Source organism: Fusarium tjaetaba, assembly GCF_013396195.1.
Source record: "Fusarium tjaetaba strain NRRL 66243 chromosome Unknown NRRL66243_c0000078, whole genome shotgun sequence".
Lineage (NCBI taxonomy): Eukaryota > Fungi > Ascomycota > Sordariomycetes > Hypocreales > Nectriaceae > Fusarium > Fusarium tjaetaba.
The window spans coordinates 37,291-57,976 of NW_023501274.1; the positions used below are offsets into that span (position 1 = coordinate 37,291).

Consider the following 20,686-nt stretch of genomic DNA (forward strand, 5'->3'; position numbering starts at 1 on the left):
TCACACATCGTAAAGAACCAGACACTCGTGCTCTCGTTCTTTTTCACCCTTTTCCTTCAAAACCTCGATTTTTGCCACTGCAGTGTGCTCCTGATCACGACCTACTCAGTTCATACACCCCCCATCTTCATCAAAATGTCTGTCGTTTCGCTTTTGGGCGTTAATGTCCTGAACAACCCAGCCAAGTTCACCGACAAGTACGAGTTTGAGATTACTTTCGAATGCCTCGAGCCGCTAGAGAAGGGTTCGTGCAACTTTGGTCAACTGCAGGGTAAAAAACCACAACGCTAATATGGGACAGATCTCGAATGGAAGCTCACTTACGTTGGATCCGCTACCAGGTATGGACCAGCTTGATTGAGGCCCCTCCTTACACCGCTTCTTCTAACACTTCTCAGTGACCAGTACGACCAAGAACTCGACTCCCTTCTCGTCGGTCCCATCCCCGTTGGTGTCAACAAATTCATTTTCGAGGCCGATGCTCCCAAAACCGCCCGGATTCCCGATGCAGAGATTCTCGGTGTTACCGTCATTCTCCTAACATGCGCCTACGATGGACGTGAGTTTATTCGCGTCGGTTACTACGTCAACAACGAATATGACTCGGAGGAGCTCAACGCTGAGCCCCCAGCTAAGCCCATTATTGAGCGTGTAAAGCGCAATGTATTGGCTGAGAAGCCCCGAGTGACTCGGTTTGCCATCAAGTGGTAAGTCGACAAATCAGCAAGCGATAATGTATTCAAGCTAACACGACTCCAGGGATTCCGAGGCATCTGCCCCCCCTGAGTATCCCCCTGAGCAACCCGAGGCTGATCTTGTCGCCGACGGCGACGAATACGGTGCTGAAGAGGCCGACGAGGAGGAAGCCGCTGAAGCTGACGAGGCTGAGGCTAGCTCCAAGGCCAAGGCCAGCAACGGAGAGGATTCGGAGATGGCTGGTGTGGAGAACGAAGGAGAGAACGCTCAGGATGAGGAGGAGCTGTCCGATGACGGCAGTGTCGACATCGAGGGCGAGAGTGAGGAGGAGCTTGAGGAGGAAGAGGAAGGAGAAGGCGATGCTGAGGCTGAGGCCGATGGTGATGCCATGGAGGTTGACAGTGCTGAGAAGCCCGCCGCATCAGCCGCCAAGCCCGTGAGTGTCGCTTCCTAAGCACTCCAACAAGGATATTTGCGTGTGATATGGCTGCGATGCGAACGAGGCATTGGACAATGAATGCTACTGAGAGGTCTTAATACGCTAGCTGGTACTTGTTTGTTTTATAGAGTTATGAAGACATGAAAGGGAATGATATCAGGCGGGCGGGTTGGGTATAGAGCCAAGGAAGATAGGTAGTCGAGAGGATACATTAGGCTATCGCTTGGACATGTAGGAGTATGAAACTAAACCCTATTATTGCAAGACATGCAGCTGTCAGTTGTATTTCAGCCAGGGCATATGCATAGTGAGGCTCAAATAAACAGTGCAGTAGTAGGAAGCAGTACACGCCTGGTAGTAGTCGACGACTGGTCAATTGCACATGACAAACGTAATTGCATTTGCTCAACACCATGTTGATCAGCGATAATCTAAGGTTCTGACGATGAATTTCGGCACGTGGATGCTGTGAAACTCTAACCCCCGCAATATAGTACACCCTCTCAGTCATCCGCGCTCAGGGTCGCCCGGTTTGTGAGAGGAGATGGCTGCATGACGTAGAATGTTAGAGACAGATACTAGACTACAGGCAATTTTCTAGAGTAAGCAGATGCCTTATATCCAATTCCGCATCGCCGCCATCATGGCGTTCCGTTGACAACCGCTAGAGGCCGTGTTCAAGCGAACGTCAAACTGAGTTGGTGACCGACAAAACGCCTTTTTCCAGTACAGCCTCGTTATCAGAGTCCTATGGGAATGATCCCTCCATTCCCCGGCTGGTCTCTCACTCCATATCAAATCAAGAATTGGATTTCGGCAAAGACTTGGGTCAAGTGAGGCTTGCGAGCCCTTGGCAGCCCTATCTATCATGAAGCAATGGTGTGTATATCCGTATACATACGCAAATTGCCGACATGAGAAGTTATCCATTAGTGTACAATGGTAGGTGTTGCAATGGGTGCTCATGAGAACCATAGTATGGACATTCAGATCAAAGGCACACTGAGAAGAACATCACCCATAACAAGTTGTGATCTATTCAGACTACTCGCTACCTTTCTGGTTTACCCTTTAGAGAAGGTTGAAAGCTGTACCTTAGGTTGTCTCGGATGCCAGTGACTGGGGATGCGTGACATGTGGACGAATATTTGTTGGTCCTCGGAGTCATCGTTAGTGCCCGCGTCACTTGGGCGCACTAAGAACTTGACATAGCTTATCTTGCTTCACTCAAGGATCTTTCGTTTGCCCTACCTTTCCCTCTCACAACCATCCCTCCTTTTGCTTATTCAACCTTATAACCATGGATGTTGACCGAGCATGACCCAGCCGCAACATTCATCGGGGTCCGCCGATGACTTGCAATCAGGCTCGAGTCTGGAAGAATAGAAATACCCCTCGACCTTCCACCTCCATCTCCTTTCTTGACAGCGACTTTTATAGTATTAGAATATCATGTGAATATTTCCATTTTCAAGCCAAGTGACGTGAAGCTCATCAATGACTACAAACACTTCCTCTCAGGCTCTAGATGATCTTGTCAGAGCAACCGACAACTTTCGCGAACAATATCTACACGCTCTGACAACCCTTCAAGATGGCCTCGTCGCTCGTCGACGAGACACAGCAGAAAGCCATGCTCGCAGTAGCATCTCCATGCCTGAGCCCTACGGTCCATTCACACCACCCTTGAGAGCTTCCACGGGCCCAACATTCGCAACAGAGGGCTCTTTGTCTCCTATCTTCCGGCGAGGGCGGGCCGCAACTCTTGAGAGCGCAAAAGAAAGAACATCTTTGTCTGCTGAGCCTCAGCACTTTACTGGTTCGCCAAGTGGCAGTCATCGCGTTGTCTTTGCGCAGGACGAAGATGTTTCCTTCATCCCTCTCCCTCTCCTGGATAACACGACAGCTACTACCACAACGCGAGAGGTTGAGGACTATCCCCATAACATTGTCAGGGATCATCTCGGCCAGGAAGACTGGGCCGATAGCCAACTCCTCCAGCATCTGAAAATCGAAGATTTCACCCCCGAAATGGCACCCTTTCTGGACGATATCATGAAACGACGTTCCGAGATTGATATAGATGTACCCTTCCGTGAATTTGCGGCGTATGAGAGAGAGCAGTATAGTCAGTCTACATTTGAAGTGTACGAGGTTGGCCATAACTGCAAACTCACCAAACTCAGCGCTGACGGAGATGGAGACGCGCAGTCAGATGTCAAGTATACGGGCGAGGGCCCCTACGAGATTCCGGCTGATAATGTCGACGCCCCTACGGTTTGGGAAACAATCAGGGCTGTCAACCAAATTGGCACGTCTACAGGCCGAATCACGTACGTCTTCATCATACAACACCATCAGGTCGGACTAACATTTTGTAGCATCGTCCAAGAGCCTACACCTCTTATCCTCGCTGCACTTCACTGGACCATGTCGTCACACTTTGATATGAATGAGCTGCTCACTCATCTCCTCTCTGATGAGCCTAACCGTGGCCGTACCCATGCATTCATGACTAGAGCCTACGAGAGGCCCCCCTCCCAAGCAACTTCTCACTCGCCCATCGTTGTCCCATCATCGCCCGTCCCGCTCACTGCCAGGCTGTCGGTGTCACCAACCCCTCCTACACCCAACGTTCGTCAGAGGTCTTTCTTCTTTGTATTCAAGTACTACACAGTTGTCAGTCACCCTCTCGAGCCAGCTCCTTGGCAGCGTTTCGATAAAAGACCTTCAGAAAGTCGCCTCGGAGATCATATTGATATCGCTGAATGCGGCTCTGTATTGGCTCTATCACTCGGCGGAGACTCTCACAAAGCTCCCCCTATGCGTTCGAGAAGAGAGCGTGCTCGAGAAGGGGTTCTATTCGATACATTTGGTCCATGGCAGTTACTTGCTATCCAGAGTTTTCCTGATAACTCTCATACTGTCCGTGGTCCGGAGTTCCAGGAGAAGAAATATGTCAATGGACCATATGCGTTTCTGGACCTACTCATCTCCGAGTACCGTGATGCTACAAAGCGAAACCTAATCCTCCATGAGCGAGTCACCAAGCTCATCACTCCCCCGGTACGTTCACCAGACCCCCATATCTCAATGCTATGCTAATCATCTCCAGACCGAATTCATGTTTGACCCTAAACTCAGAGACAAACTGTTATTCGAGGACAAGCACTTCACCTACATCCGAAGGTACTTCTGGGCGTACAACACCCTTGCTGTTGTGAACACGGGTATCAAGTCAATGATCGCGGCATATATCGACACATTTACCGACAGCTTCTGGGCCGGCACCCACCCGATTCTATGGCCGCATCACGCAGCTGATTCGCCTGATGGGATTGCCTATAGTAAGCACATGGCTAAACTGCGCTGTGAGCTTGACAAAGTCGTCCAAGAGCTTACGGAGGTTCTCAAACGCAACGAACGAACCCGTAAGGAGATCGAAAACCTGCGAGATCAGCTCTTCAGTGGAAGCTCCATCAAGGAAAGCCGGAGAGCTATTGAACAGGGCGACAACATTAAAGTCCTCACAATGATCAGTATGATCTTTTTACCACTTACTTTTGTCACGGTACGTTAGCAAAGTGCTATATCTACAAGCCTCCACTAACAACAACCAGTCTGTCTTCGGTATGACGGTCTTTACAGTCCCTGCAACCGACTGGCGATTTCCTCTGACCATGATCCTCGTCTGTGTCCCCTTCATGCTTCTCGTGACCTTCCTCCAAACACGATCATTTGGTGTCCTACTGCGCAAGCTTGGTGCCATTGGCAGTGCACCTGTTCGTCTCATGACCCAAGCTCGGGGCCGGCCTCGAGAGATCACAGATGTCGCTGATAATATCTCAGCGGCCAGGGTGAGACGAGGTAGTGGTGCATTTCTCGAGAGGATTGCAGCCAGACTTTGGACCAAGAGGTCAGCACAGAAAGTCGAGAGGGATGATTTCGGGGGTGTTTAGTTAAGTTTATGGTCCTCATTGCGAGGTAAACGGCTTCCCATTTGTATAACAATCACAGCTTCGGGGCGTTCTCGCTTTCTCGCAGGACAACGATGTTCAGTATCATTGTGACTTGATACGATTACGAATTATGGTTACGAATTATGAGATATGATGGCAAGAGATATAGGTATCTACGATCATGTATATATACGAAAGTTATCAGATTAACCCCGTTCCATTGTCGATACTTAGTTTCGAATGTATGCTTTTTCTGCTAAAGAAGCTCAATTGTTCAAGCCTCGTGCTCTGAGAACTGATACACGTTCGTTGATGCCAGTCTCTCAAGTCACCAGTGACGGAGACAGCATTGTGAGATTATGAATGGTGATCAAAAACATTGCGAGAGAACACTATCATGACAGCAATTCTGACACATGAGTCATCAAATTTAAAACAAACATTTACAAGCTTTAATCCTTAAACACGTTTCTCCTATACTTCAGATCCAACGCCGGACCATCATCGCTGACTCTAAACCTATACACCCCTTTGAGGACCTCATTCAATGGTGAGAAGTTGACCAAACCACTTGATAAGTCAGTAAGTAACACAGTATCTTGTCCATCTGAGTTCCCTTTACGTTTTCTTTCTTTTTTCTTTTCTGAATCCGATTTTCCCATTCGTCGTCTAATCTCACTTGTATGAGATGATCAGTTCTGAATCGTGAGCGCAGTGAGTGTGGCTTATTGTTCGGTAGCCAGACCGACGTTTGCCAGGGACCAGTTCCATGCTGGCGTATGCAACAGAACGCTAGGAAGTGAGACAGCAGACGCGGGAGAAAAGATCGAACGATATAATCAAGCGGGGTATCCATCGTAACGAATCGTCCATCCGTTCTGTCCATCCGTTATCCCTAAAGGCGACACCCTTCCAAACCCTGGATGATCTGCTGTTGCCAGTGAAGTGCTGTATTAAAATAAAACCCGTCAAGAAAGGACGCCGTGCCGGATGGTGTTTGAACGGTACAAGCCGCCGCAACACATAAACGAAGGTGCCGATATCATCAACCCGCCAATAACTGTAGATACCTCATCCGATCAAAAAGAAATGCTCGCTCTGTTTGGAACCATTCAGGCCGTTGCAGGCAGCATGGCGATGAAAAGAAGAAACAATCGTGCTTTCGTGACGTCGTAAACCGCTGGTAGGCTGAAAAATTAGAGAGAAGGTGATACAGCTTATTTGCAAGATCAACCCTCATCCTCATCTTCATCCCCTGGGCTTGCTGTGTCCGTCTTAGCTTTCTTGTTTGAGGTGGCTGAGCCGGCTTCAGACTTGCGCTTTGTTCCTGTAGTGCCAGAGCTTTCCCCGGCAGAATTATCTTTGCCATCGACACTCTTTTCACCTTCGCGGTCCATTGCTGCCACCTCCTCGGCAGTGAGGAAACGTCCACCAGGGCCGCGAGGTCTGCGCATTGCATGATTATGGCGTGACTCGTGAAGATATGGCTTGCGTCCTTTGGACGTCAGTCGGAGCTGTTCTTCAAGTTTCTGTCGAGCAACACGACGCTTGAGAATACGATGGAATTGCTTAGCATTCACATAAAGTGGCGACTCCTCTGCGCCACTCGCGGCTGGCATTTCCGGGGATTGTGGGTGCTGCATCTGGGGAGCGGGCATCTGAGATGGGGCAACGCCTGGTCGAGTACCGGCATGGCTCATCATGGGCGCCGTCGCGACGCCGGGACTCGTGACCTGGCTCATTCGGCGGCCGGGTATTTGGGACATGCTGTTCATTCGAGGCGATTGTCGTCCGTCCTTTTTGGCATTGGCACTCATCCGAGGCGAACTTTGAGGAATATTGGGATCTGAGGACATATAGCCATAGTTCGTGCCAGAAGCAGCGGCGGTTGCTGCCAACGCGGCGGCCTGTATACCAGGCATCGCATAGTGCATGCCCTGTTGTGCCACTCCGTATTGTGGTCCGTACATGTTGTGTCCTTGTGGTTGAGTTTGCTGCTGTTGAGAAGCGATGACAGGTGAGGATTGTACCGTGTGCTGGGGAATAGTATTCGTTGGTGAAGCGATGTTATTAGCAGTAGCAGAGTTCGCGTAACCGGGATGTGTATTTTGGCCTTGCTGGTATTGACTGTAGTCCATTCTCCACTAAGAATCCAGTCTGATCACTAAGTGTCGAGGAAATACGTCCTCGTCGCGTTACTATTCGATGACCGCGTGAAAGATCAATGAAGAATTGTTCAGTACTTGACGCGTTATCGAGTGGCGTTGCAACAAGATCTTTGCAAGAGAACACAGAGCGAATAGATGTGATGGTAAGAACTGATCTTCGACTAATGCTCTGCCGTGTTATGTGTTGCCCTTTGGGGTGATAAGGCGGGCGCTGAGCGAATAGCAGAACTTGACTGGGCTTGCGAGAGCACAGAGCGTTTACTGGGCTGGCTGTCTGTGGTTCGCGGGCGGGAGCGATTGCTGGGCTTGCGCGCGTGTATGATCCAATCAAGGGAAGAAGTGCTTGTGAATTGTGAATGGCCAGAGAATAAAGGGTAGCGAACACAGGTCAATCAAATCAAATGTTTCGAGAGGCCTTAGGCGATTCTGATTGCTCGTTGAGTGGACGAGAACAGGAGGATTGATTGGCCGTGAAGAAGGAGAGGACGAGGGAAAATGCGACGAGATGATTTGAGGGGCGGGATCCAGTCTGTTATTACGACTTCCTTTGACTGGATGAATCAGCTCCGAATGTGGGTCTCCAGCCGCGTCAGGTTTTGATTGGGAGAGAGACTGTGACGCAAGGAGCGCACCTTCCTCTCTTTTTTAACCCTGGCTGCCTGGTGAGGTGTCTGTGTTTGTATGGATCCACTTAGGTGGGGGTGTCTATTTTGCCATTGCGGTGGCTGGGCTGTTAGGGTGTGAATCCAAATCCCAGCCTGAACTTTCCCGTCGAAGATATTTACGATGTACGTACCTACATTTGTCTCGTCTCGTTCAGTCGGTCCATTGGGGAACATTTACAAATAGGGAAATAGAAGTCAAGGAAGAGGTGACCTTGCTGAAGCTTTCATGGGACTCGTCGAAGTCAGTCGATATGATGACAGCTGTCATAGCCATCACAGTCACAGCTCGGCATTGACCACCTCTATTCCGGTGTTCCGAGTTGTCAAACCCCAAAAGATCAAACTTCTTTATCTGATTCTTCGACAAACCCCGCTGTGAGGTCGATTAAGCATTGGCACAGGTAAACTTGCTTTGTTGGAGGAATGGGGAGGTGGTGGGATAGAAGATGATTACAAGTATCTTACGGAGTACTGTGCTTCCAGGTGCTGGGCCTCCAGCTTCTCGTTTCTATCATTCTTTTCTAGACCGCTTCTCTCTAGATCTTGTATCCCAATACTTTGCTACCTCTTCTCTCTCGCAACTTCAGCCTCAACGAGCAAACAAGTTGTTGCGAGCCGTCACAGAGTGACGACACAAATCGCGGTCGAAACACAAACCGTGTTTCTCACCCCTCTCTTTCTTTCTCGTCGGCCGATCATTGTCCGGGTTGGATGGTGTGTGGATGAGCTGGCAATCCGGCTTGGACTAAAATTAGCCCCGAGTTGTTCACATCCCGACGGCCGGCATAACGGGGCACAAGGCGCTTTTCAAAGCTGCAAAGTTCTTGATGAGCTTCTGTCATATTCACAAAGAGGCAGCCTGCTTTGACTCACGAAGAGCGGTCACCAAAGCAAGGTAAGGCATTTTGCTGGCTACCTTAAGGTAGGTAGTTAGTTGGTGCCCATGCCTGTCTAATCGATACGCTATCGATATGCCACCGTAACAGGGCTGTATATTGATGTCAGTGGGTAGGCCTCAAACATCTCCAGCTTCATCGGGATGATTCTTTCCAAAGCTCAGGCATTGAAGCAATAACATCTCAGCTTCACAGTACCTAACCTAAAGTATCTAAAACCCAAGGTATGGACACGTGACGAAACGATTTGCCTCTTCTTGGTCACATGCAATGCAGTGAAACGAAGCTGGCTGAAGGGATCATGGCAACCTTGAATTGATGTAAACGATTGGCAAATGTCGGTGTGATATTATTGGCACTCGCTCACAGCCTGGATCCAGTGATTCGGACCTCTTCTTCACTGGCCGTATGGGGAATTAGAGACATTCCCAGCCTCGTTGTAGAAAGTTATCAAACTTGGCTTTATTCTCATTCCATCAGCGGTGTTCCTTTGCCTGTTTGTACAGTAGTTGCGAAGAGCTCTGAAGCGTAGCTCCACAGGACAAAGATCCACGTGCAGGATCCCTTGGACGTGCTACGGTACCCGTCCGTCTCTTGTACGAGTGCAGGCCTGGATCTAAAAGGGACGCAATCACAATACGAGGCCCTGTCTGTTCCATCCTGAGACCAGAGCGAATACCTCTGTACATTGATCCTCTCGTCCCCCGTCACTGTCAGCCCTGTACCTCTAGCTTTTCACCTCATTAAACACACCGGGCTCAGTCTTGAATGTCTCAAACTGGCTGCAGCAGTTCGTACGTAAGAGCTACGGAGTCGGTGAGTGGCCGTGGATCCTTGGCTTGTGGATCGCGGTAATGGTAGCACGGTCGTTGCACCCCAATGGGGGAATATGCGGGACGTCCTAACGTAGGCTCCGCATGTGGACGAGGAGAGGAGCTCTTTGTGTTCCTGTTGCACGCGGACGCGGCGCGTACCTTCAATTGACATCTACACGCCTTATTCAAGGGTAGGTAGGTACCTAGATAAGGTAGGTAGTCAAGAAAACTTTGAGACCTCTATCGCCAGTAACCAAAGGACTCAGGTAACTTTGTTACACACTCAGTAAGCCTTCGGATTAAACATTTTTGTCCTTTTGCTCCAGAGCTGGAGGTTTTCTTGCTCCATGATGCTGTTGTGTGTGTCTTTTTGCTTCGAGGGCCGATGTAATGCCATCGTATCCTGAGACGACGACGCAAAGTTGCAACGGTATTTTGCCGAACAGGAAGTCAAATTTCGTGTCAGTCTCAGATATGGGGGTTACAGCATTGGTGCGTTGTCGGCTGTGCTCGATCTCACGCACCGCATCGCATCGCATCGCATTAATGAAATGCACTCACTCACTGCTCAAGTGCATTGTCATATTGCTTCCCAGCTATAGCCTGTACGTGCACTAACTATGTATCTACTTGTCTCGAGATCGCACGTCGTCTGCTAAAGTGGTGGGGGCGTAACCGCGTGGTGGTGGTGTGTGTATCCCCCCATGTCTTGGCCTACTCTGTGCTGTTACGGACGCATGTGCGTGGTTGGCCACTTGTCACAGCTTACCTTAGTACATAGTCTGCGGCTAGGTACCTTGAGTTGGTGTGGTTGGGTAGATATCCGTCATCTTTTCCCTTCTCTTCTTCGTCTGCAGAGCGATGCAAGGTTACAAAACTGAGGCTTCAGTATCAATTGGTTACCATGGATCGATAATGTTCCGATTGGATTTGACATCAGATTTGGGTTTTCAGATATAAACAATAGGTACATAGCAAGCCATGACGCATGTTGTTATTCTACTACATGTGATTCTGGGGAGTGATGGAATATCAGCGCCTTGGTTTGATATCTCCCAATCATCCCATATCACAACATCAATGCATGTGGCCGCCTCATGATCTCGGACTGCATGCATGTATAACAGCCCAATATCGGCAGCCATGTTTTGCGCAAACACATACCTGTTGAGAAGTGACTGTCTTGGGCAACAGCGCATCTAGGTATCTAGTGACAGAGCCCGATGGACTGACTGCATGCTTGGATTCGGTCTGTCCGCCTTGCCTTTATCTCGGTGTCAGTGTGGAATAGGCTATAGCTGTGACGCCTTACTTGTAATTAACGGCTGTGGCCATCAGCCCACTTGCTGCAAAGTCTACCTGATTACACCATCCAGTGAACACATCGATCGAGTGACGATATTCGTAGCTCAAAGAGCCATGTCTTGAATAAAGGGTAAGTTGTTTGTTTCGTCATGTCGCGGCCGCCGCCCGCCCATGTCACATTTCAATATCCGTTTATCACCTCAGCCGTAATTATATCGATATGATTCATGCCTCTGGGCTCCAGCATTAGCACTTACTATGCAACTATTCTAGGTTCATCATATCGAAATTAGGCCCGGTCACACGCGGCCGTCACATATCCGGGCATCTTTGGTTCATTGTTGAGTTTTGATTCGTAGTTAATCATTTGTTGCATTTCCTCCAATACCCTTGTTGCGCGCTTAATTCACCACTCAACAAGGCTGCTCACGATATCGCGTTCCAGACGCGTCCCAGACCCTCCTCGTTAGCCTTTCTTTCGCCCTTGTATAGGTATCCATAGTTTCAGCTCATTTGGGGTGACAAGCCCAAGCCCTTGCGATGGATTCTCATTTGTCGCCGTTATGTTCTTTAAAGAGCTCTCCATTCCAAGCTTGGACACGGCGGAACGGCGATCATCATCTCGGTCCAAGGCGGTCGAGTCCCTGTTTGGAAGGCATTCTTTTGTCTGCAGGCTCAGCTATACAGCTACAGAGTACGGATAGTCTGAGTAACATGCCGCTGTCCTTATCCTACTTTTGATGGGGCGTTTCGGCTATCGAGTTGACAAGCGTTTCCTGTCCGGTCTGATGATATGTCTAGTGATAAGGCACGTAGTGATGTGATGCTGGTCTGTCTATCCATACGCCAACGTCATTTGTCAGGATCAAAACTTATGTCTTTTGAACACTGAGAATCTGCCACCAGATTAATACAGTCGCTACTTCCATAGCGTAGGGTATTAGTGAAGTCTGTGTTTCTAATTGTTTTCAATGTAGTGTTTTTTCTGTTCGATGTTGGCTTCTGCAGTACCTCAGGTACAGCACACCACAATGTCATCAGGGACTTGAAACCTGTACAAACTTAGTTAGGTCGATGTGGTTGATATATTCTGCTCACGGAAACCACAATTTTATACATCAGTAGTATACACAAACTAATAAGCATTATCGTATGTTTTGTTGACTGAGGACTATAATATGAGAAAGGCACTATCGAGTGCAAAGGAGAGTCATGTTTGGTCGTGTAGCAACTATAGGGTAGTAGCAACGGCCTATCACTCCCTGAACCAGATGTCTACGCGGACTGTAATCAACCAGTTGTCGTTAACTGAGAAATGTGTCATTAGAAATATCGTTAGAGCAACCACATTGGAGCTGTATAATGCTGCCGGGTATGTAGAGCTGCATGCGTCGTGATATCGTTGGCAGTGCCAAAGGCGACTCGCTGCGAATGGCAAGCCAACTGAAGAGACACGCGAGAATAGCTGGGATCATCCACTGGTAAGAGTTTCAATACGCCGAGTTATGGCCGTTAACCCATGGGCTGGCTCTGGCCAGCAATGGCCTCGACAAAAATGGTATCACCTTAGCCAGAAATGTACGATAGTGAAAACATTCAGTGGGCAATAGTTGCGGGAGGATAAGTAACTTTTGTCCAGCAGCTGAAACCCGTGATATCCCAGGACTGCGCTTGAAGGTGTGCACCTCCTCATGCCGTCGTATCACTGGACAAGTGCAACAATTAACCCCCCCCTCCCCCACCAGGTCTTCCTCGCAATATATCTGAATCAAGGACAGAAGGCTCAGATCAAACGAGTGGACGTGAGCCTTACGAACCAGCCAAGGTTTGCATAGGTGAGAGGTGAGCGGGGGATAAAACTATGATAATAAATGAATAGTACCGACACTGGCTAACTTAATCTGCTTACCAGATGGGGTTCAAAGTTATAGGTGTAAAAGAATCGAGACGCACGATGATCATGGAGCCGATGGCAATGTTGTCGAAAGAGTTGGAAGCGATGACTCGCTAATCTGGAAGCCTATCTCACAGGGAAAGTATTATTACACTAGAAACAAAACACTCACAAGGTCTCATCAAGGGTAGTCTGTGCTCTTTTGTTCATGTTGAATCGATATGCGTCAAGATTAAGGAAGGATTTTGCTAAGAGGTCGTTATTTGTGCAGATCGAGATGATTAGACGAGCAGGTCATGACGACAACAGGGATGGTCAAGGCCACAAAGAATTTGGACGAGTGAAATATAAAGTACTATGAGTACTGAAGTGATATATTTGGATCAAGAGATGCTCTCAGGGTGTTTGAGATAACGCCAAGGGGACACTCTATCCCAATTTATAGAGATAGACAAATCTAGTCGAGCACTTGCTCCGCCATGGAGACTAGTAGACTTGATGTTAGCCAACATAACATGATAAACGATCCTAGGATGTTACTTACCAGCGCTTCCAGTATTGTCAGGCTCCACATATGCCTTGCTGACCTTGCCATCCTCCACCTTGAGGGCATATCGCTTTCCTCGCATACCGCCAAATACCTCGTATGCCTCGAAGCCAAGGTCTAGAGCCTTAGTGAACTCACCAGTAGGGTCGCCAAGGAATCGGATCTGAGAGAAGTTAGAGGAATAGCCTGGAACATTGAACGAGGGGAGTTTCGTGTTAAAAATGTTTACTCACACCGGTCTGCTTGGCGGGGTCGAGCTGCTCACTCCAAGCCTTCATGCTGCAACACAGTCAGAAACATGCCAGATCATCATTACATACGATGGTTCATGATTGATAAACTTACACAAATGGATCATTGACAGATACAACAAAGACCTGGCCAGCCTGCTTGAGCTTGGGGTGGTTGATGTAAGAGGGAATGTGCTTGCTGGAGCACGTTCCGGAGAAGGCAGCAGGAACGCCAACGATGTATCCATTGGCCGACTTGAACTCCTCCGCGAGATTGACCTTGTTACCGGGCGAGTCCTCCAGAAGGACGTCAAGGTTAGGAATCTCTTGACCAACGCGGACAAAAGCACGAGGGGTAGAGTGGAAGCCTCGCGCAGCCAAAGCAGGCCTGGCGAGGGCGATACGTCGGATAGGAGCTTTGAAGGACATTGCCGAAGGCTGTTCAGATAAAGTGTGAAGCGTTTATGCTATTTCTAACAGGCACGCGTGGTCAATTGCTTCTTGGATTGCCAGTTGATTCGCGGTGAGGTTGAAGCTTGGGACAGCTGCGGTACAAATGACATCACGTTGAGCTCCTTAGCGCAGTGGAGCTCAATTGTTGAAAGCTGATGTACCGGCTCATCGCGTATGCTTTTTGTGTGCGAAAATCATAATCGTGTTACACACCAGTAAAATGGACTAAAAACAATGATAAGGTTTGTTACACATACAGATTTACTCTTCAACAATTGCTTTATACTGTTTGCCCCGGGACAATAAGCTGCACATATCCGCAGGTGGCCTCGCTGACGAATGACCTCTATCGACGAATTCCTACCTGTAGCTATTATGTAGGTACCTAACCTATGCTGTAAGGAAGGTATTAATTCTTTTTGCTAGAAATGATTAGACCGTGGACAGGGAAGACATCTAGCGTATAGATCAATATGGTACCTACCTATGCATATAGGTAGAGTCTTCTTAATACTGGCTACCTACTTACCTACTAGGTATTTGAAATAAGTTGCTGGCAAGGAGTGTCTGGTGAATAGGTACCTGTAATAAAGAGATCATCCTATTGACCACTGTAAGGGTTCCTATTGTTGTTTCTACCTTAGTACCTAACTTGAGGTACCTTTGAAGATAGCCCCGATGAAGAAGGAATATGCAGCTGCTCAAACGGTGCTGCTGTATACCTGCAGTGTGCCTTCCATTCCATTCTATCAATCAGTTTGCCCACACCTGCCTGTATTCGTTACTGCCCACGGCGGAGGAGAACAGCGCTCCCACGCATAGAGATTTCTAAACCCTTATAATTCAAGAAAGAATACCTATATCAACGTCTAATATTTCTTAGGCGGATGTATTTGCGTCTTATCGGCACTCGATACTACCATCTTTCCTACTGCAGGCGGCTGATCTTCCCCAAACAATTTATTCGAAAAGCCATACAACGATATCTGACTGAGAATCGAGAAAAGCTCAGGATAGCAGAGTGACTTGATTTTATCGGCCATATCAATCATGCCTGAGAAAGACAGGTATTCGAAATTTGACGAACACGATACTCTGGGGGAACTCCTGCTTCAGGGACCAGATTCTTCTCAACAGGCCACAAGTGAAAACCTGCCACACATTATGCTCGAAAATTGGCCTACACAGACTCCAACTTGGCGCAGCCACTGTCATGTGGTTTACATTGTCGATTTCAGGGTTCATTCTGAATGTGCGGGAGCAGATTGCTCCTTCACCAGCCGAGCGAACAGAACCCGCAATCACATAGAAAGTGGCCTATTCGTACAGATACATGCGAAAAGGATGTGCGGTCATCTTTACATGCCCCGAAAACACCCGATTTACGGGTATTATGTGCTCCAGAGCCAGAGACTGGACAACATTAGGCAGCACGAGTATTTCGCGTCCAATGCCGCCATCGGATTCATATTCAAGAAGGATTATGAAAACTCCTTCTACCAGATACTTCGGGAGATACAGTTACCGGACAAGAGAAACCCTGAAGAATCGGCTCTTTATCGACGCCATGACATCAACGTCCAACCATTCCCCCCTGAGAACTCGACGGACTAGGTGACGGCTGTGCTTATAGTGATGGGAACAAGGAAGCTGTTGATGGAAGATGTGCCAAATGACTGGTACATAGATGACACAGGAGTGTTCCAGGAACATGGTCGACATAAAACTGCTGTTCACGATACTATTGTTTGCAAGGAGTCAACTTTGGTTGGGATCTTGTCGTGGAACTGAGAAACGAAGAGACTATATCTCGGAGCGATTGGCATGATATAACGTCAATGCAGTAAGAGAAAAGATGTCATCAGGGGAATCTGAAACAATATTTTCTATGCAATTGAACAGTGTGGTGCATGATATATGTTACATATGAGTATTTGACGATCGGGAAACGCTGTCCGAGTGATGTAGTGTTTGACCAGATCCGCTATTCAGTACCACAACACTACCGCATGAATGTTGAATTGAACTTGCGTTTTACATTTGTCTGGGCTTTGGAACTTGCGTTAACGACTGTTGATATCTATTGCTTTGCTATCGAACAATATTAACACGCTAATTACGTGACGGATAAACCTGCTGTCATGGCTATACCTCCTATACTGCCATCCTGGGAGTAGGGACTCACCAACACAGGACGATAAATATAGTACGTCTTGACTCACAGACCACAGTTTCAATAATAATTGTTTACAGACCTGACACCGGAATCAACCGAGCCTGTACATGGGTATTTGCATAAAGGTCACGTACGTTACACTCATGTGTACTTTTTACTCACAATGGAGGCGGCTAGGCTCGTCCCGTTGGTAGAAGGGTGTTCGTTTCAGAATTAATCAAGGGTTGGCAGGCCCATCCGGAACCCCGGATGGAGAGCCAACACGAAGATGGAGGAAAAACATCACCTGTGGGCATTCGATCGTGATGAGATGTTTGCTATGCAAGGGATCTCCTTGCGTCTCAATCCGCTCGGGGCTACTTAAGTCAGTATGTAACTATGTATTGTCTCTGAGTAGAACCAGAACAACATTTTGTATGCATGCTAGCAGTCTATGCCGCATCTCAGACATAGGCATATTCAGGGCGAACAGAGAGTCCAGTATTTCGTGTCTGAATTAGCTTCTTGAAACTAGCATGAAAGGTTGGAGAGCACAGGTGACATGGTGACAGCACGTAGGGGCTAGCCCTCGAGATCAATTTCAAGGTGAATTGTGGATAGACAATTCGTATCTGATCCTGACCTGTGATAGGTAGGCATTTTGACATGAGTTGAGATCAGAAATCCTAAGTATCTCAACATCGGACATTGTGGTTGAGAGTGGAGATATCTCGATGTTAAGATGTTAGCTCTACAAGCCTTCTTCGGGCCTTGTAACTGCATATGAGGATACGTTGCCAACCTAAGTAGCCAGAGGCTGCGGCTTAGGCATGGGCCAAGAACCGTGTTGGAGTACATAATAAGTCGATGCAGTATCACCCGCTTTGACGTCCGCTTTCTTTTCCCAAAAGTTCTAGGATCAGGCAGGCTGAACTATCAGCTGAAGATGCAAGGTTCCAACTACGTAGTACTCCTGCATGTAAGTGCACAACCGCTCAACGGTTGGGTTCGGCTTTCTGTCTTGTCATTCCAATCCCTTGCCTCAAGTGATATGTAAGAAGTGGCTGTCGAGACAGGTAGCTCTTATTAGCCTTGAACCAGCTGTTGCTTGGTGATTGGCAGAAACGACGGTTAGCATCAAAGTAGACCAGCCATCAGCATTAGAGTCAAGGCTGGTGTTGTCTAGACCTCGAATCAGCTTAGCCATTGGAGAAACCGCCTTGTCACAATGTCATCGACGCAATCCAGTATCATTCAATGGCAACGGCTTTGATTGAAAGGGAAAGGTAATGGCGTGTGAAGACAAGAATGTGGAGTGATAACTGGCGTATTTGTTAAAACTACTCGCTGTTGTATTCAGCCATGTCTCGCAGATAGTTAACGTTAGCGATTCCTCGATAGACGAGAACCACAAATGAATATGGATATGAGAAGGATGTGATTCTGACGATCGCCGACCAGCTCCGTGTATCAGAAGTCTTCTTTCGGACTGCCAAGCGTCAAGTTTGCGTGACAACATGCCGTTTCAAATGGGTCTGCTACTGCGATAATGCCCAAGATGGTGATCTTCGAAACTTTGAAGCCGTTTTTATCGTTGCATTCGCAGGTTGCTCTGCCGGCGATCGACAACGCCCCAAACCGCACCGCAGTCGTTGCGCGCACGACAGGACAGGGAGCTACCTAGGGAGCCAAGAACCAGGTACGGAGTACAGTACCAGTACATAAGGTACCGTTAGACTCGGGATACATTCAGTTACTGACAGGGGAAGACTCGCATGGCAGGCAAGGGGACCTGGAAAGATGAGGCACAGCACGCCAGAGACATGGGTCTGAGTGAAGAGAGACAAGGTGATGCGAGACATGCCGCAGTTGGAATGTGTGTATAGGCGCTAAAACGACGATGATAGTGTACATAGACCAGTGAAAATGTAGCTCTGAACCCCTTATCGCTGGAGAATAGATACGATCATTTAGGAGCAACTTTTCCTTGATAAAAAACGGGCTGAGTACATACTATTGCAATGAAGATTGTCAATCAAATGCAGGGCCGTACGGAGTAGATGGAGTTACTTTGGTTCTATTTATTTCTCCACGACCAGTGGATTCACCCGCTTGCTAGAGCGTCATGACCTCACTCAGTCACACGGGCCTATTTAGTGGTGCATCGTAAAGAGAGAAAATGACGGACATGTTTGGCTACCTATTCAAAGCAATCTGCGAATGACCCGGCGGCAATCTTGCGACATTACAGCAATACAAGTGAAGTTCAATCTGTATCATCATCAAAATAGGTAATATCGATAGCCAACACATATTGAACCACAGCCAATTCTTTCCCCTCCATTGTTACCCATCTCACGCACGCGGGCATCCACCGCAAGCCGTCCATGAGTGCCCGCATAAGCAGGTGCAGGCACTTTAGTAGAGCCTTGTGCCCTGTGTCTAGCCCGAAGCGGGTGATGGTCCAATATACCCCTGACTTGGCACGCAAGGGTGGGTTCCTTGTCTCTTGTTGCCCCTCAACAAGCGTTGATTGACAGAAAACTTAGGTATGCAGGCCTCTTGATGGGGAGCAGAAAAAGGAAATCACAACGGGACGAAGGCACTGTATTTCGCAGGGGATGTTGTATCCTACGCTAAGAAACGCGCCTCTGATTATAACATATCTCTGCCTCCACTTTGTCTTGATCAAATCTAGTAGTACAAAGATACCCGTTGAACACAAGGATGCTCAAGTTCTTTTCCTCGCATCTTTTCCCTCCCCTTGTCAGGCACGAGGCTATTTTGGCGCCCCAAACCCAGACCATCCACCACTGAGCAACTGTGGCAACCCTCCACTGCCCCTGTCTCCTGTCGTGTCGTTTTGGAAGTTGGATGTGCTCTGTTATTAACTTCTGTTGCAGGTCGGTATAACCGTTGGTGACTTGGCTTCAGCTTGGGCACCTAACAAGTCACAGATTCTCGGCTTTTAGTGCTGTATCATTGAGGACGAATGCTTCAGCTGACCGAGTTCTCAAACAACCAGAACTTTGCTCAGAGTCTTTTTTTTATTTTTATTTTTTTTTAGAATCATAATCATCCTTGCATTTGGCCATATCTATAATCCTTACCAACTATGAACCAGGGTCCTCCCACCCACAGCCCAACCATCCAACTACATACTTGCTGCATGTGTGTTTATCTACTCCGTACGCTCATGAATATGTGAAGAACTCTTGAGATCATCCCCTCTGATCGACCATGAGTCTGGCGGTCTGACGACTGGAGGATGATCAACCTCTTGTCCAAGTAACCAAATTTTCTTTTTCTCAGAAGAAGCATGAGAGGTTTGCACTACCAAATTAGACTACAAGCCTCTGTCAAAGAAACCCCGCCAACGCCGCAATTGCAACGCCTTCGTTCCACATGATTTCAAGAAGCGACTGGCCGTTCGGATTACTTCTTATAGAAGCAATAAGCAAACGAACTGAGCCTCGAGTCTTTTGTGGTGAAAGAAGATTGACCTTAATCGGAATCAGGGGGCCGTTGCAGAGCCCTTTGTTTCTCGCCCGCAAAATCCCAGTGTCTCATAACGAGTTAGGGTTGTTACTTAGCACTGTATGTACACAGGCCTGCCAGGCCCAACAACGTTAACAGTCCCGTCCGGGTTGTTGCTGATCGTCATTGCACCTGTGGGAGCCCGCTCTAACAACGATCATGTTTTTGGGCGGCGTCGCTCCACTCTGCCTCCCGTGAGTTTCGTCTCTGCCCCTGATCCCAGCAGGTACGGAACCCTTCCAGGGCTTGGCCTTCTTCTTTTCTTATCTAGCTACTCCGTACCTACCTACTAAGGTATTTTACATATTTACGTAGTATGGCGGCTGGTGGTATGCATGGTAAGCGTATTCTGGTGAAGGGCTGCTGCGGGTGATTGTTAATACCTCCATAATACTTGTTGATTGACCGTTGAACTGTGTCCCGTCCGTTGTGTTAAATTTAGGGTTTGGTGGAAGGTAAGTAAGGTATGGATGGTATTTGCAAAATCCAGTAAGCCTTCAGGTTCAGCTACCTTAGTTAGTAGCTTCAAAGCTCTACACCAACTCTGTCAGGTAGGTCGGTACCTAAGGTAATACTCATTCATCACCAGCGGTGGTAGACCGGCCACGTTATTCCATTCCCGTCCACACCCAATTCGCCTTGACTGGGCATCATCATCACCATCCATCCATCCATCCACTACCGGTATTGCTCTCTCATCTCAGTTCAGGTACCGATCAAAAGGTACTGGACTGCACCCGTTGCTGTTAGGAATCTCTGATTCGTCCTCCCTCCCTCCTCTTTCACTTGGTCTGTCACCTCGGTCTTGTTTCTTGCCTGCCTTCCATGACATTAGTTGCCCCTGATTCCTACCTTATTACCTTTCTTCTCTTTGGCCTCCTTTTCCATTCGGACGTACAGTACGGAGTACATTGGCATGCAGGTTCT

At 48.1% G+C, this 20,686-nt stretch overlaps 4 protein-coding genes across 4 annotated transcripts; 2 read left to right on the plus strand and 2 right to left on the minus strand.

Moving 5' to 3' along the window:
* Positions 1-135: 135 nt before the first annotated feature.
* FTJAE_4157 (histone chaperone ASF1) lies at positions 136-1,150 on the plus strand (the record flags this gene model as incomplete). The annotated part of the gene is made up of 4 exons (XM_037350533.1): positions 136-244; positions 302-341; positions 399-707; positions 760-1,150. The coding sequence occupies 4 exons, from the start codon at positions 136-138 to the stop codon at positions 1,148-1,150; spliced, it is 849 nt and encodes a 282-aa protein (XP_037208735.1).
* A 1,482-nt stretch (positions 1,151-2,632) lies between these two features.
* On the plus strand, positions 2,633-5,094 carry FTJAE_4158 (uncharacterized protein; the record flags this gene model as incomplete). Its single annotated transcript, XM_037350534.1, has 4 exons — positions 2,633-3,468; positions 3,517-4,201; positions 4,251-4,706; positions 4,756-5,094. The coding sequence occupies 4 exons, from the start codon at positions 2,633-2,635 to the stop codon at positions 5,092-5,094; spliced, it is 2,316 nt and encodes a 771-aa protein (XP_037208736.1).
* A 1,229-nt stretch (positions 5,095-6,323) lies between these two features.
* FTJAE_4159 (nuclear transcription factor Y alpha) lies at positions 6,324-7,232 on the minus strand (the record flags this gene model as incomplete). The annotated part of the gene is made up of 1 exon (XM_037350535.1): positions 6,324-7,232. The coding sequence occupies one exon, from the start codon at positions 7,230-7,232 to the stop codon at positions 6,324-6,326; it is 909 nt and encodes a 302-aa protein (XP_037208737.1).
* A 6,062-nt stretch (positions 7,233-13,294) lies between these two features.
* On the minus strand, positions 13,295-14,043 carry FTJAE_4160 (peroxiredoxin (alkyl hydroperoxide reductase subunit C); the record flags this gene model as incomplete). Its single annotated transcript, XM_037350537.1, has 4 exons — positions 13,295-13,323; positions 13,382-13,547; positions 13,618-13,663; positions 13,730-14,043. The coding sequence occupies 4 exons, from the start codon at positions 14,041-14,043 to the stop codon at positions 13,295-13,297; spliced, it is 555 nt and encodes a 184-aa protein (XP_037208738.1).
* Positions 14,044-20,686: the final 6,643 nt, after the last annotated feature.